This window comes from Myxocyprinus asiaticus, chromosome 43, assembly GCF_019703515.2.
Source record: "Myxocyprinus asiaticus isolate MX2 ecotype Aquarium Trade chromosome 43, UBuf_Myxa_2, whole genome shotgun sequence".
Classification (NCBI taxonomy): Eukaryota; Metazoa; Chordata; class Actinopteri; order Cypriniformes; family Catostomidae; genus Myxocyprinus; species Myxocyprinus asiaticus.
Window position 1 is genome coordinate 26,570,255 of NC_059386.1, and position 16,446 is coordinate 26,586,700.

A 16,446-nucleotide genomic window follows, 5' to 3' on the forward strand; every position below is an offset into this window, starting at 1 on the left:
AAGGGCTGGAATTTAATCAACCACTTTGTTTGTGACTTAGATGTATACTAAACTTTCTTAGATATTAGATGGGGGAAAAAAGAGAGCAAAACAAGGGAAAAAAGGAAGGGCGGAACAGAAAGAAATGTAATTGAATTGAACTGAGCTAAAGAGTTCTGCCCAGAACTTAAATCGTTTAATTGTTTGGGGCTTGTTACCGGACAATGGAGAACAACAGCTCAGCTCAAAGATTCAAAGAAGAGTTCCTGTAGTGCAACGGTAGAGAATGGCACTATAAATGCTGAGGTCATGGGCTTGATTCCCAGGTAACACTTACTGATAAAATATATACCTTGAATGCATTGTATGTCTTTTTTTTTTTGTTTTGTATAAAAGTGTCTGCCAAATGAATAAATGTCCATGTAAAATGAAAGAAAAGATCAGAAATGGAGGACAGCAGCTCTACTGAGGTCTGGAGCATTTCAAATGTTATTTAGAGGGTAATCCAAAGCTCTGTCTAGACACAGACGGCCTTCTCTTGCATTTATGAAAATCTTAACCGGCATTAAGAGCCCTGAAATCTCAGTTACGGGGCGGATTTTCGGTCTCGAAGACTTTGGCTGATCCCTCTTTTTTTGTTGTCAGCCCAGCTAATATCGTCTTACGTGTTAATGACATCCTAGGAAGGCATGGTGGAGGTTTCAACATACCCAGATTTGAAAGATTTGGTCTCTGCTTTTTAGTAAAACCAGTTTGTGATTGGGTGCTTTGAATTTAAGAGGTCATTAATTTACACTCCACCCTCCAAAAGTTCATTCGTCGTGTGGCGCGATGCGAGCTTCGGACGTGTGAACGGCGAGCTCAGCGCACTTTGCTAATTTGAATACTTTTTGTGTCATAAACCAGTGAGATTCGATACACCTTGTTCCATAACTGTTCTATGAAGATAATATGTCAAAGAATTCAAAATCCTCGTGCTCTGGAGACATTAAAAGACACTTACGTGCTCAAGCTGAAGCCCCTGATCAGCAGGCCGAAAGCCCGGGACTCAATTTGGCCAGTGAGGTGAAAGAGATTCAGCGTCAACTGTTGAACATGTCAGCAATGCTGACGAAGGTCATTGCTGACTTGGAGGTTCTTGCTGTAATACATCGATCGATCACTGCCATGGAGATGAAATTCACTGAGTTGGTTACAAGAGTGGCGGATGTTGAGAAATGGATCGATTATCTGGAGTCATTGGAGAGAGGATTGAGCTTACAGTGTTCCGGCTCAGAGATCCTCGGAGGGAGACAGGCTCCGATCAATTCTTGCCAAATTTCTGAGATCATCCGATAGAGATCTTGTGTTACGTGAGGCAAGGAGTAAAGGAAGGCTTTCTTGGAAGAACCACAGCATTTTCTTGTTCCCAGACTTTTTGAATTTGACAAGAGAGAAACATGATTGATTCAAGGAATGCAAGAAACTCTTACATCAACTGAAGGTCGCATTTGCACTGATGTTCCAGCCAAATTGAGAATAGATACTAAGGATGGCCACAAAATATTTACATGCCCACAACAAGCGATGTCCTTTATAAAGTCAATGGAATGAGTAAAGCATTGTGTGATGCTCTTGATGCAGCCGAGTGGGCCTGACTCACTGAACATTCACTTGAATGTCCGAAGAAACTGAGCGTTTTTTTTTTTTGTTTTTTGTTTTTTTTGTGCTGGTTCCGCCTAGCGGCTGGAGTTTGTTTTGTGGAATAACACTCCTTCGGGACAGTTCGTGGATGAATCTGCATATTCTTTGTGCTTATGCCTCCTATTGGATGGAGTTTGTTTTGTGGAATATTTCTTGCAAATCATTAGAGTGATTTAGGGCATTTGTTACACTCATGTAATAGCCGAATGGGCTGGCTCACTGAACATTCCTTGGACTGCCCGAGGAATCTTTACATTTTTTTTATTTAATTTTTTATTTATTTATTTATTTATTTATTTATTTATTTATTTATTGCTGGTTCTGCTAGCGGCTGGAGCTTGTTTTGTGGAGGAACACACCTTTGGGACAGTTATGTGGATGAATCTACATGTTCTTTGTCCTTATTCCGCCTATTGGCTGGAGTTTGTTTTATAGATTATTTTCTGTTGTGTAATTCTGTCTCACAAAATTAGTATAGAAGCACCGGACTTGAGCAATCTGACCACAAAGTTGTCACGGGGACTCTCGTTGGTGTACATGGACTGTTTGAGTTTAGAGGGATGGACGCCGGTTGTCACCGTTGTGCACTGGGTTAATGCTCACATTTTTCTTTTTTCTGTTTTTTTTTTTTTTTTTTGTTCTGGGGGATGTTCGGTGATTGATTGTTGCACCAATGTTGGAATGTGGTCTTTATAATTTTATTTTTGTCACACAATCTATTTTTTCTCATATGTCAAATGTTAATATGAGCAGATTGTCTCTCTCCACGTGGAATGTGAATGGGTTGGGGTGCCCCATAAAATGAAGGAAGGTTATTTCTTTTTTTAAACGTAAGAAATATGATAAAGTGTTTCTTCAAGAAACGTATCTTTCCCCGCAGGAAGCTGAAAAATTTGGGAAGATATGGGGTGGACATGTTTTCTTTAGTGCTGGCTCAAGTAAGTGCAGGGGAGTCATTACATTGATAAGTAAGCATCTACAATTCAAATGTCTCAAACAGATTAAAGATAAATTAGGAAGAGTCATTATTGTTTTAGCAGAAATTCAGGGGCAAAGTCTTATTTTGGCTAATATTTATGCACCTAACGCTGATGATCAGGGTTTTTTTATAGACCTTGAAGGGATGTTGCAAGCCACTGACACCCCTCATGATATATTGGGAGGAGACTTTAATCTTTTGATGGACTCAGTCCTTGATCATAGTGAAGCAAAAGTGTGTAAGCAACATTGACGCGTCACAGGATGTGTAAAAAGCTTGGTCTTACAGATATTTGGAGACTTTTGAACCCATCTGGTAGAGACTATAAATTTTTTTCATCAGTCCATAAGATTTATTCTAGAATTGATTTTTATATTTTTAAGTCCCTCATTTCATCTGTTGTGGATTGCTCAATTGGGGGCATCTTGATCTCAGATCACGCCCTGGTGAGTTTAGAGGTGTTGCCACATTTGGAGAATAAATCATATATTTGGCATTATGTATCCCTTTTGCAAAATCCTGAAACCAACAAATGTTAAAGGCTGAAATCAATGTTTATATGGAGATCAACTGGTCCTCAGTATCCTCTGTGGGCGTGGCTTGGGAGGCACTTAAGGCGGTTCTTAGGGATCGGATCATACAGTATGCCTCATCCATCAAAAAATCCAAAGCACGAGAACTCGTGGAGTTGGAAGGGAATATTAAAGGAGACCTATTATGCCCCTTTTTACAAGATGTAATATAAGTCTCAGGTGTCACCAGAATGTGTCTGTGAAATTTCAGCTCAAAATACCCCACGGATCATTTATTATACCATGTTGTAAATGCCTCTTTTTGGGTGGAATCAAAAACACGCTGTTTGCGTGTGTGTCTCTTTAAATACAAATGAGCTTCTGATCCCCGCCCCCTTTCCGGAAGAGAGCTCGTGCTTCGGATACTATAGCAACAACAAATCAGAACCAATATGACTGACACCGTAAACACCGGAGTTCAGCCATATATGTATGAGCAACCGTAAACGATGCAAAACATAGGCATTTTGAGTTTGTGATAGTGCTTCTTATGTAGAAAATCACTTCCTGCCCTCCATCTGCATTTCACGGCACAGCAACGCAGTGACGTGACGTCATGTGCAAACAAGCTATAACAACATAGGTCTGGTCTCCGTGAGTACAATCAGAGACAATGGTAACTTCAGCTGCATTAGCCGTGGAATCAGCTAACAAGCACATTCGGAAAGGCGATTTGCAAACATTCACAAAATACATTTTGTACAAAATACATTTTGTACAAAATACAAGTGCGATACTTACATCTTCAGGATATAAAGCTGGAACATGAACAGTTGGTACTGATCCATGCTTGAGAGTAAACATTTTTGAAAATCCTGCTTTATATTGATCCTCATTCACAAAGCAGTCCAGTGTAAAATGATTTGCACAAACATACACAAATTTTTGTATGTTTTGGGGTACATTTTCTTCAAAAACAAAACTTGTCCACTGCGTCTTCAGTGACTCTGATGCCGGGAGTACATGAAGACTCTTATGTTTACTTTTACAGCCAACAACAGAACACTTATGACGCTTACGAAGTTGAGACATTATTCTTCTCACTGTAGCTGCTTCTCACTGTGTCGATCACTCAGGGGAGGGTCTATGATAATAGGGTGGAGTCCGTCACCAGTCGTGGGCGTGGCCTGCTCTAAAGTGATGTCATTTTAGAGCGGATACAAAAACCAGTCATTTCGAGACACTGTTTTTGATTAATAGAAATATAAGAAAGAGGAGTGGGTGGACTTTTAACATTGTAGGGTGGTTGTGTACACACACTGCCGACTCACATTTATGTTCAAACACCATGTAAAAGTGAATTTTGCATAATAGGTCCCCTTTAAAAGTGCCAAGGCAGAGCTGAAGCACCGAATGTCATCGGATGGCCTCAATCACCATTCACTTTCATTGTATAGGGGAAAAAAGATGCACTGAAAGTGAATGTTGACTGAGGTAAACTTTCTGCACATATTCTGCACTTAAAAGCATTTTATATTTTCCTGAACTTGACTTATAATGTTAATCAAGGTTTTTTGCACCAAAACGCCATAATTTAGTTTTACATTGCCATTTTCCACCCTCTCTCTGACCCTGCACTGAAAAAATGACAATTTAGATTACTCTTTCTTTTGGTATTCCCGATTAATTTTCCTCTCCTCTCTCACAGTGGTATATGATCAGCATAGTCCACATCTACAACCGTTGGAGGAATAGTGAGATCCGTTGTTATGTCAATGGGCAGCTTGTTTCCTACGGTGACATGGCATGGCATGTCAACACCAATGATGTAAGTGGTTTTGCTGCTGTTTACTCTACAATACTTTTTCAGTTTTCTCAGTTACTTTTAAAAATATTGCGCCTTTAGGGTCCAAGCGATTAGAGATGAGATAAGCACTTACTTATGTGGATCAAAAGAAAACTGGTGCACTGTATCAGTATCAGAGGGTATAGATTAAACTTTGTTCACTATGTGTGTGTGTAGTTATTTGTATCTCTTCCCCTTTTGGCAACCCTTTAAAGTGAATTGTTTATAGACTACATAAAGTAAATGAGAACAAGATGTGAACAACAGATAGCAAGTGGAAAACTCTCCAAAAAGTGAAATCGATGGACAAGCTCCAACAATTTTTTTATTGTTCTTCTTGGTTTTTCTTTTATCTTGATTTATTGTCTCATCTTTCTCCCTCCCTCCCTGCAGAGTTATGATAAATGTTTCCTGGGCTCATCCGAGACTGCGGATGCTAACCGGGTGTTCTGTGGGCAGCTCGGAGCCGTCTATGTCTTCAGTGAGGCATTGAACCCAGCACAGATCTTTGCCATTCATCAACTGGGACCTGGATATAAGGTATAAACTGGGACATCCCTATTGAAGTAACCAAGCATTATGTGTCAAATTCCTATTGAAAATCAATTTAACTGTTCGCACTGAATGTGAAACTGCCTGACACTTTTATGTACAGTAATGTGTACCAATGAGACGTCACGGTGGGCGGGGCTAGCCAGTGCGACACCACGCATTTTATCTGTTTCATATGAGGTCAATGTATGACTTCGTCATCATATTTGTTACCAAAGCCCAATATACGTTTTATGTGCTGTGCTGTGGGATGTGACAAAACTAGTCGAAACTTTTGTTTCTATTTATAAAGCTTTATACCTACCTGCTGTTTACTTTCCAGAGCCAAAGATGTAATTTTTTCTTTAAATAAATGTATATATTTTAAGTGATATGGCTTTGTTTAGTCAAAATCAAGCAGCGATGAACAGGGAGAGCAGGGATGAAACAATTGTTTTTATTTGCCATTTTACCTAAACAATTCTTAGACATGTCAGTTGTCATGACCAGCTTCAATTAGATTTATAAAATAACCGAGTCGGATGCATTTAAACTGGAAATGCACAATGGATGATATTATAATTGTAATAGAGATATGAGGTAATTGTAACAATAAATAAAAAGCACTATAATGTCAATATATAGTATATATTTAGTTAAATTGACTAATGTCAGTCAATAAACACATTTTATGAAGCACAGACTTTATTCACACCACCAGACTAAAATGTAAACATATAAGTCATATGTAAACAGCAAGTTGATTTGGAAAATGCTGTATATTTTCAAATTAACACAACTAAATTAACTTTTTAATGAACTACTCCCCAAATAGACAATTATTAAATTATGGTAATGTAAGTAAAACAACAGTAGTTAAACTTTCCCTTCATCAATAAATGGGTTGCTTTCTGTGTACTCACCAGACCCACCAGCATACCGTGGTGAATCGTGGACAAAATATATGTAAATGTCTGCGAAAGACAAATTTAGAAACATTTATGCTGACTTCAGATTTGTATACATTTTTCCTAAAACTTTGCATAGCTAAAAAGCAATTATAGATGATTTTCTTGATATTGATTCTCAGGTGTTTTTCCATTCACCACCGTTGCTTTCCCCTGCTGATTGTCACGTGACTGAAACGGATCAATAAAAAGCAAGGTTTTGATCAAATGACCTGTCGCTGTCACTTGTCGCAGTCGCGGCTGGTTAGGACAAAACCTCAGATTTACATGACAGACATTTCTCGCTAAAAAAGGCTTTTATTGCTTAAAAACCTGTTCACTCCAGCTACTTGAAGTAGCAGTGGGAGCAATGTGATTGGAGCTTGTGATTTTCTGGAAGTGCTCTCCATCAGACAATCAGACAATCAGTGAACGAATGGTGGGCAGTCCATGGCCGTCTGAGACTACCATTCCAGCAGCATGGGCCCTGTTAAAGTACTTTTCTCCATTGCATCAGTTCTATATTTCCCAGACAGATCTGTTAATAACAACTAATGTTCACCTCTCTCCCTCTGTGTCTCTCTTTCATTAACCAGACTCTCACCTTTCAGTCCGGCATGTCTCCCGAGTCCACACATATGGGAGCTGATTGCTCCTTCTACTTGATGGGTCAGAAGTGTTTATGCCAAACCAGTGCTTGATGTAGATGAACACTTTTAAAAAAATAACTTGTCTTCACTGCTGAAAAGAAGAGGAATGGATAGATGAGTGATGTTAATCGCTGTCTTGCCTTTCTGGATTGGCCAATTAATGGTTGTGTTTTAGAGAGGAGCGCTGGGTGGAAATCCTAGTCGTCAACTTTGATTTTTCTCACTCTTCTAAAAAATTCTCCCACTGAATGTTTCTCTCCGGCCAAGCGTGAGGCTCCCTAATTTACTCTAAGCTCACAGAACGAATGCAGACAGGGCTTGTTTACTCTGGTCAGATGATCGGACGATTATAAGAAGCTTTTGCTTACTTGAGTCAGATGATGTTGTTGTACATTAGGCTAAATGTGGACAGATGATAAAGAACTTGATCTCTCAGTGCTTATCTCTGCGTTTTTTTTGCATCTGACAGAGCACGGCTTGTTTAGAGTATTACATTATTCGATAGAAATGGACTCATGGACTGGTAAAGTAAAAATCCACAGAGGGCATGTGGTAGTGATTTTACCATGGTTAAGGGGTGTTGTTCAAACGCCCTTAAAGGGATCGTTCACCCAAAAATCAATTCTGTCATCATTTACTCACCCTCATGTGTTCCAAACCTGTATGACTTTTTTCTTTTCGTGAAATACAAAACATTGAATTTTTTTTCCCCATATAATGAAAGTGAATGGTCACTAGTTACCGTATATTGACTATTTTACTGAGGCTTTGAATGTGACTCATCAAACACAATTTTGGCACCATAACAATCCATTATAGAAGCGATTATTAACCTGCAGACAATGTTACATGTAACCTGGTTGAGATCATTAGGCAGTGTTTCGTTTTAAGTTAAACCCCGATAACGCAGGCTGGAAGTCTCTTCATTAAATCTGAGAATTAAAAATGAGAGCGTTTAATGCTCACTTTCTCTCTCTCTCTCTCTCTCTCTCTCTCTCTCTCTCTCTCGCCTCAGCACAGTGAGTTAACCGTCTGGGCTGTACTGGACTTAGTGTCTCTGGTGCTTATTGAGGGATTTTTAATTATTAATCCTTGTACCCACGCTGCTCAAAGTTCCCCGGCGCCTGATTGCAGCTCACTCTAGCTATAGAATAAAAATCAAGAGAGCAGAGAGTGTGGATTATTCATGTGCGCATTCTCTGATGTGTGTACGGTGCTATGATGCTCTGTCAAGATCTCTCAGTGGAGAGATGCCTGCTGTATGCAATACATCTTTTATGTTATTAAGATTGAAGTTGATGTTGATTTTTAATTCAAACATCTATTACAGGTGTTGTTGAGATCCTGTCTCATTGCAACACATAGGCTGTTAGGAAAAGAATATTAACAGCCTGTTTATTGCATTCTATGCAGTGTATATACTGTTCGCTGCTTAGTATTTTTAAAGTAGTAGTATGTGTTGGGGCTTACACGACTACTAATTTTTACGAGTCCTGTGATCATGATGTCAACACAGGCCTCTACCGCATTGACTAGTAGTAAAATTCATTGACTTGTCAGTACATCACCTAGTATAGTATGCAACAATATAAGTTTCAAAGAGTAGTATGCTGCGTTGTTGTCTGCTACAGCATAAAGCAAAAATAGTGTGAGTAGTATGGTAGTATGCTATTCCGAAAATAGCTAGAATTACGGTATCAGGGTTTGTTTAGTATATACTGTATACTGCAAAAATAGTATGATTAGTTTGTTACTATTGTATGCTGAAAATAGTCAGAGTTACAGTATCAGGGTTTTAGTTTATTCTGCATACTGCAAAAATAGTATGCTATTCCAAAATTAGCCCGAGTTACAATATCTGGGTTTAATTAGTACAGTATATGTTGCATAGTGCAAACATAATGAGTAGTATGGTAGTATGCTATTCTGAAAATAGCCAGAGTCACAGTAACAGGGCTTGTTTAATGTATATACGGCATACTGCAAAAATAGTATGAGTAGTATGGCAGTATGCTATTACAAAACAGTCAGAGTTACAGTACCACGGTTCTTTAGAATATGCTAAATATGGCAAAAATAGTATGGTAGGATGCTACTCTGAAAATAGCCAGAGTGACAATATCAAGGTTTGTTTAGTACAGTATATACTGCATACTGCAAACATAGTATGAGTAGTATGGTAGTATTCTGTTCCGAAAATAGCCAGAGTTATGGTGTCAGGGTTTTGGTATATACTAAATACTGCAAAAATAGTATGAGTAGTATGTTAGTATGCTATTCTAAAAATAGTCAGAGTTACAGTATCAGTCTTTTTTTAGTGTATATACTGCATATGGCAAAAATAGTTTGGTTCTGAAAATGGCCAGAGTACAGGATCACGGTTCATTAGAATATGCTGCATACTGTAAAAATAGTAAGATTAGTATGCTATTCCGAGTTACAATATCAGGGTTTGTTTAGTACAATATATACTGCAAACATAATGAGTAGCATTGTAGTATACTATTCTGAGAATAGCCAGAGTCACATTAATAGTGTATATATGGCATATTGCAAAAATAATATTAGTAGTATGGTAGTATTGTGTTCCGGAAAAAGCCAGAGTTGCAGTGTCAGGGTTTTGGTGTATACTAAATACCACAAAATTAGTATGAGTAGTATGTTAGTATGCTATTCTGATAGCATACTAACATATAGCCAGAGTTACAATATCAGGGTTTGTACAGTATAAACTACTGCAAACATAATGAATATCATTATAGTTTGCTATTCTGAAAATAGCCAGAGTTACAGTAACAGGGCTTGTTAAGTGTATATACGGCATATTGCAAAAAATAGGATTAGTATGGTGGTATGCTATTCCAAAAATATCCAGAGTTACAATTTCAGGGTTTGTTTAGTACAGTATATACTGTATACTGCAAATATAATGAGTAGTATGGTAGTATGCTATTCTGAAAATAGCCAGAGTTGCAGCATCAGTGTTTTAGTATATACTGCACACTGCAGAAACAGTATGGGTAGTATTCTATTCTGAAAGTGATCAAAGTTATATTATCAGGATTTGTTTAACATACAGTATACAGTATACTAAAATAATAGTTTGTATAGAATGGTAGTAAGCTATTCCAAAAATAGCCAGAGTTACATTTTTTTAATTGTACATACCCTTGGAGAATTGGTAATATATGTACCATTTTTAATGAAAACATGAGTGAACAGGCAAAACACATTTCTTGTATTTCTTATGGGATTCATATTCAACTGTAGGTTATAACAGAATGGCACAATCATAAAACAAAACATGGCAACAATAAAAAAAATGAAATGACCCCTGTTCAAAAGTCTGCATACCATTAGTTCTTAATACTGTGTATTACCCCCTTTAGCATCAATGACAGCGTGCAGTCTTTTGTAATATTTGTCTATGAGGCCCCAAATTCTTGCAGGTGGTATAGCTGCCCATTCATCCTGGCAAAATGCCTCCAGGTCATGCAAAGTCTTTGGTCGTCTTGCATGAACCGCACGTTTTAGATCTCCCCAGAGTGGCTCGAAGATAGTAAGGTCAGGAGACTGTGATGGCCACTCCAGAACCTTCACCTTTTTCTGCTTTAACCACTGGAGGGTCAACTTGGCCTTGTGCTTAGGGTCATTATCGTGCTGGAAAGTCCAAGAGCGTCCCATGCGCAGTTTTCGTGCAGAAGAATGCAAATTGTCTGCCAGTATTTTCTGATAGCGTGCTGCATTCATCTTGCCATCGATTTTCAGAAGATTCCCCATGCCTTTAGAGCTCACACACCCCCAAAACATCAGTGAGCCACCACCATGCTTCACAGTGGGGATGGTATTCTTTTCACTATAGACCTTGTTGACCCCTCTCCAAACTTAGCGCTTATGGTTGTGACCATAAAGCTCTATTTTGGTCTCGTCCCTCCAAATTACAGTGTGCCAGAAGCTGTGAGGTGTGTCAAGGTGTTGTCAGGCATATTGTAACCGGGCTTTTTTGTGGCATTGGCGCAGTAAAGGCTTCTTTCTGGCAACTCGACCATGCAGCTTATTTTTGTTCAAGTATCGTCGTATTGTGCTCCTTGAAACAACCACACCGTGTTTTTCCAGAGCAGCCTGTATTTCTCCTGAGGTTACCCGTGGGTATTTCTTTGTATCCCGAACAATTCTGGCAGTTGTGGCTGAAATCTTTCTTGGTCTACCTGACCTTGGCTTGTATCAAGAGATCCCCGAATTTTCCACTTCTTAATAAGTGATTGAACAGTACTGACTGGCATTTTCAAGGCTTTGGATATCCTTTTATATCCTTTTCCATCTTTATAAAGTTCCATTACCTTGTTACACAGGTCTTTTGACAGTTCTTTTCTGCTCCCCATGGCTCAGTATCTAGCCTGCTCAGTGCATCCACGTGAGAGCTAACAAACTCATTGACTATTTATACACTGACACTAATTGCAATTTAAAAAGCCACAGGTGTGGGAAATTAACTTTTAATTGCCATTTAAACCTGTGTGTGTCACCTTGTGTGTCTGTAACAAGGCCAAACATTCAAGGGTATGTAAACTTTTGATCAGGGCCATTTGGGCGGTTTCTGTTATCATTATGATTTAAAAAGGAGCCAAATAACTATGTGATAATAAATGGCTTCATATGATCACTATCCTTAAATAAAAGATAATATCATATTTTCAAAATCAATGCCAAAATTTCACAATTTCTGCCAGGGTATGCAAACTTTTGAGCACAACTGTATATACTGCATACTGCAGAAATAGTTTGGTTTATATTCCATTCTGTAAATAGCCAAAGTTATACTGTCAGGGTTTGTTTAGGACACAGTATACTGCGTACTGCAAAAATAGGATGAGTAGTATGGTAGCAAGCTATTTCGTAAATAGCCATAGTTACAGTATCAAGATTTGTTTATGTATGGGGATCTAATAGCAGTTTATACTGTATGCTGAAGCTTATTTTGCTAATATTAAATGCACATCATTTGCCTGGAGTTCATGGCCAAAATGTGTGCGCTTGTCTGTCTGTTGGTCACTTTGAGCAGCTGTGTGTTACTGCTGCAGCCAGTTGATTTGGTCACTATTCCAGAGGAAGTCCAGATGTCTGGACAGCATGTGACTGCCAACAAGCTGCTCTCTGGCTGTTTCTTGCCATAGTAATTAGCATGTGAGGTATGGGGCACTTGGCATTGTTGTAAAGAGAGCCGTCTGGATTGGCGCCTTTGTGTATAAGCTTTGTATATGTGTGTATGTTTATAGCTTACAGTATATAGATCATTGGAGTGCATAAAAGGCGTTCCACATGCTCTGCTCTGATTCCAGTGCTGTTAGTCACTGTCATTGCTTCCTGAAGCAGCTGTGCTCTCATGGGAAAGAGCGCGAAAGAGAGAGGGACAGAAGGAAAAACTGTGCGAGGTATGCAGCATCGAGTGTCAGGCATAGGTGGGTGTGTCGACGCAATGACCCGTTTCCCAGACAGCTGGTAGAGTTTGCCGGCTGCTCGTGTGCCCTCTGTGACAGAGATGATGAATGCCTGGTGTGCGCGCTGGAACGCTGGGGTGAGATTACAGCAGCGAGTTTATAGTGTTCTCATGCTGCCTGAGAAACCATAAGATCATATTAACTGCAATACTGTACATGGGGGATTCTTAAGTTAGGGGAATTTTCTGTCTCTTAAGATGATTTTAAAGAAGAAAACTTTATAAAAGTATATAAAAGTCATTTTAAAGGGCAAATTATGATAGCTTTAAACTTTTTAACTGTGTCTCTTTAGTTACTTTTTAGGATATTTTAAAGCTGAAGTTTGTAAACTTTTTCGGTGATAAAATACTTTCTCCTATCACAGATTTATATGCAGAGACAACTGTAAGTAAACCATTTGTAGGTTACTTTTCTCAAAAACTGTAAACACTCTGTCTCTGTGGTGCTATACAAATTCCTGTGTTTGTTTTGAGCGACCCGTCCAGCCCGACACAACAACACTGACTCAACCAGTGGCGTGAGTTGGGGGCGGGACTATCTGTTTGTTCGATCAACAGCAGACGGGGACATATTCGGAAGGCTGTTTGAAAACAATGTGTATTTTTGCAGTTCTGTTCAGTGCTGCTAGTGTCGCAGAAATTACACACTGTAAGAGTGTTGAAAGGTTCAATTTACCAGAATTTGCCAGACTTTTTAACTTCTCTATAATACATTTATAAAAAGTTTAAAATGATGAAGATTCTACTTTGCATTTTTCAGAAGAATGTAAGAAATCAAAGAAACGGACAATTTAAATCCCAAAAAAAAAAATAAAAGTATGTGTACAATTTTGAAATCCACTTGATAGTTCATCAAGGCCATGATCTGAACTTTATTCCAAGGCATGTGATAAACGTAGATGAAACATAGTTTGAAGAAGTTTAGTTTTTCAAGATTTTTAATATCAGTAGTTAAAAATGGCACTAACTGAAGAATCATCCTCTGTATTTATTTAAAATAATAATAATAATAATTTGTAATTGGGTTTGATTGCGCATCCCTAATGTGTGTGTGTGTGTGTGTGTGTGTGTGTGTGTGTGTGTATGTGTGTTATAGACTGGATTGAGAGGTAGGATGTCTGATTGGAGTCTGGTACATACGTTTTGATGCCGTGTTCAGCGCCAGCGTGCCAGTCAGTGTGTTGCTAAGTGGACATGTTGGCAGCAGGCTTGCGGAAACCGCAGCGAATCACAGTACCAGAGCAAAGACTTATTTGCATCAAACTGTGTTTGAAGAATTGCTCAGAGTGTGTTTGACCATGTGTTAATGCTGGTCTCAATACTATTGCATCAGTCCTTTTTGCACTAGATTTCTGAAGATGTTTCAGATTTTCATCAATGTCGGCAATGTGATATAAATGGCAGCATTATTACATGTATAGACATAAATGTTGCATGCATAATATATCACTTCTCTAGGGTCTTGTAATGGATTAAACAAATATGATGTTTGGCGGTCATTTAAGTTAAATTATGAATGGATGTAATATTCAATTTCTGTATGTGATATGTTTCTGAGTGAAATAGAAAATTTAGAAAGACATGTAGGGTGGTATTTTATCCTTTGGAATTTGATTGGTGTTTAGAAGATATGTAGGTGGATGGGAGGGGGTTAAGCATGCCTGACTATGATAGTATTGGCTAGTATTATTTTCCCCGCACACATTATCTTGGTTACTTCATCAGCAAAGAAAAGTCATTTTAAAGGCAGAGAAAGTGTTTACATTTTGGAGTAATGTGGAGTGGTGAATCATGCACAAGAAAACCAGGGACATTTCTATTTCATGTCTTTAAATTACACATTAATCTGGACTAAACAGTATTAGATTTGCACACAAAGGCCTTTAACTGAGTAAAATGCATAATAAACATATACAGTATAAATTAAGTCAAAATGAATATTTGCTGAAAAATCTATTTATATTTAATTAAAAACAGTTGAAATTGCTGTCATGCACATTCAGGAGGTTCTGTATGATCTTATGCTAGTCACTCATTCACTCCCTCAGTTGAGTGGAAGACTAGTGGCACAAAGTGCTTCATATGAGAGCGATTTTGCAGATACATGCACATTTACACGCTTGTACCAGAACACATGCACACTCAGAGCCATTAGTGAAATGGCACATTTCTGCAGCCAGAGCTTCATTAAGATAATGTATGCCTGTGCTTGTGGCTTTTTCTCTGTCTCAGTAATTAAAGCTTTTTTTTAATTATTATTATTATTATCAGTCCTCTGGGATGTGGCCCAGTCCCTAAAGCATTTACACAAGCCCGCTGCCAGGCGAGACTGAAAGAGAAGCATAATATGAGAGAAATTTCTTTTGAAGGATATTAGTGATGTACTTTTCCTCTTTATTTTTTTCCTCTGTCTTCACAGAGCACATTCAAGTTCAAGTCAGAAAGCGACATCCACCTGGCTGAGCACCATAAGCAGGTGTTGTATGATGGGAAGTTGGCCAGCAGCATCGCCTTCACCTACAACGCTAAAGCCACAGACGCACAGCTGTGCCTGGAGTCTTCGCCCAGGGAAAACCCCTCCATATTCGTGCACTCGCCACATGCCCTAATGCTACAGGTTTGTGATGTCACACACATAATAGATCATGTTTATCTTAAAGGAATATTTCACCCCAAAAATTTAAATTCTCTCATCATTTACTATCCCAGGTGTGTATGACTTTCTTTCGTCTGCTGAACACAAAGATTTTTAGAAGAATATCTCAGCTCTGTTGGTCCATACAGTGCAAGTGAATTATGGCCAGAACTTTGAAGGTCCAAAAAGCATATAAAAGGCAGCATAAAAGTAATCTGTTTGTGTTCTGCAGATGAAAAAAAGTCATACACATCTGGAATGGCATGAACGTGAGTAAATGATGAGAGAATTTTTGGATGAACTATCCCTTTAAAGAAATAATGCTTTCTTTGAAGTTGTTGGTTCATAATACAAATATGTTACCCTTCATGCCTTTTAATAAGTAATACAATCACAGTAGGGATGCATAATTAATTTTCTGCATTCATCTGACTAGGCAGATATAGAAAGAGTGTATTGATTTGTATGTATTATTATATTTATATTTGTAATATTTTTGATTATTATTATATTTAATTATTATATTACTTTTTTCCTGTTGAAACAGTATACTTGTTTTCTTAGCCAGATTTCAACACTACTTAACAGTTTTCCATCTTTTCTACTGAACATTGTAATCTTTTGATGACTTTTGATGATTTCATAATTACCTGTTATCATTATAAATATCATCTTTTATCATTTATCTGTTATAAATTGTATTATCTGCCAAATGTTATATATGTGTTCATCTTTAAACCACATTTACAATACAGTGTAATGCCTATTTATGGTTACACCTTGAAGAGTGTGTAACACATGATATACCCATTGTTTTTTTTTTTTATGCATTATGCTCTTTAAAGGTGTAACCATGAACAGGTATATATTATAATACATTATAACGGTTATTACAATTATTTACAAGACCATATAATTGATTATAAAGTGTGTTAAGGCATTTTGAATCCATTATAAGAATAATTTTATAATGGTTTTATGTATTTATAGACTTTATAGATCCAGTTTTCCAATCATGCAGTGTGTGTATCTGTGTGTATACACAGGATGTGAAGGCTATCGTCACTCACTCCATCCATAGTGCCATCCACTCTATTGGAGGAATACAGGTTCTGTTCCCTCTCTTCTCTCAGCTGGACTACAGGCAACCCAACGACAGCCCTGTGGAGACAACCGTCTGGTGAGTA

At 38.1% G+C, this 16,446-nt stretch overlaps 1 protein-coding gene across 13 annotated transcripts in view; it reads left to right on the top strand.

The window, feature by feature from the left end:
* The window catches only part of LOC127433534 (neurobeachin-like), a 168,147-nt gene that overhangs the window by 94,940 nt on the left and 56,761 nt on the right, over window positions 1–16,446 (top strand). For all 13 annotated transcript variants that reach the window (XM_051685528.1, XM_051685529.1, XM_051685531.1 and 10 more), the window contains exons 7-10: window positions 4,862–4,981; window positions 5,393–5,539; window positions 15,044–15,241; window positions 16,306–16,439. In XM_051685528.1, coding sequence (XP_051541488.1) covers window positions 4,862–4,981; window positions 5,393–5,539; window positions 15,044–15,241; window positions 16,306–16,439 — 599 coding nt within the window. The remainder of the gene's footprint in view (window positions 1–4,861; window positions 4,982–5,392; window positions 5,540–15,043; window positions 15,242–16,305; window positions 16,440–16,446) is intronic.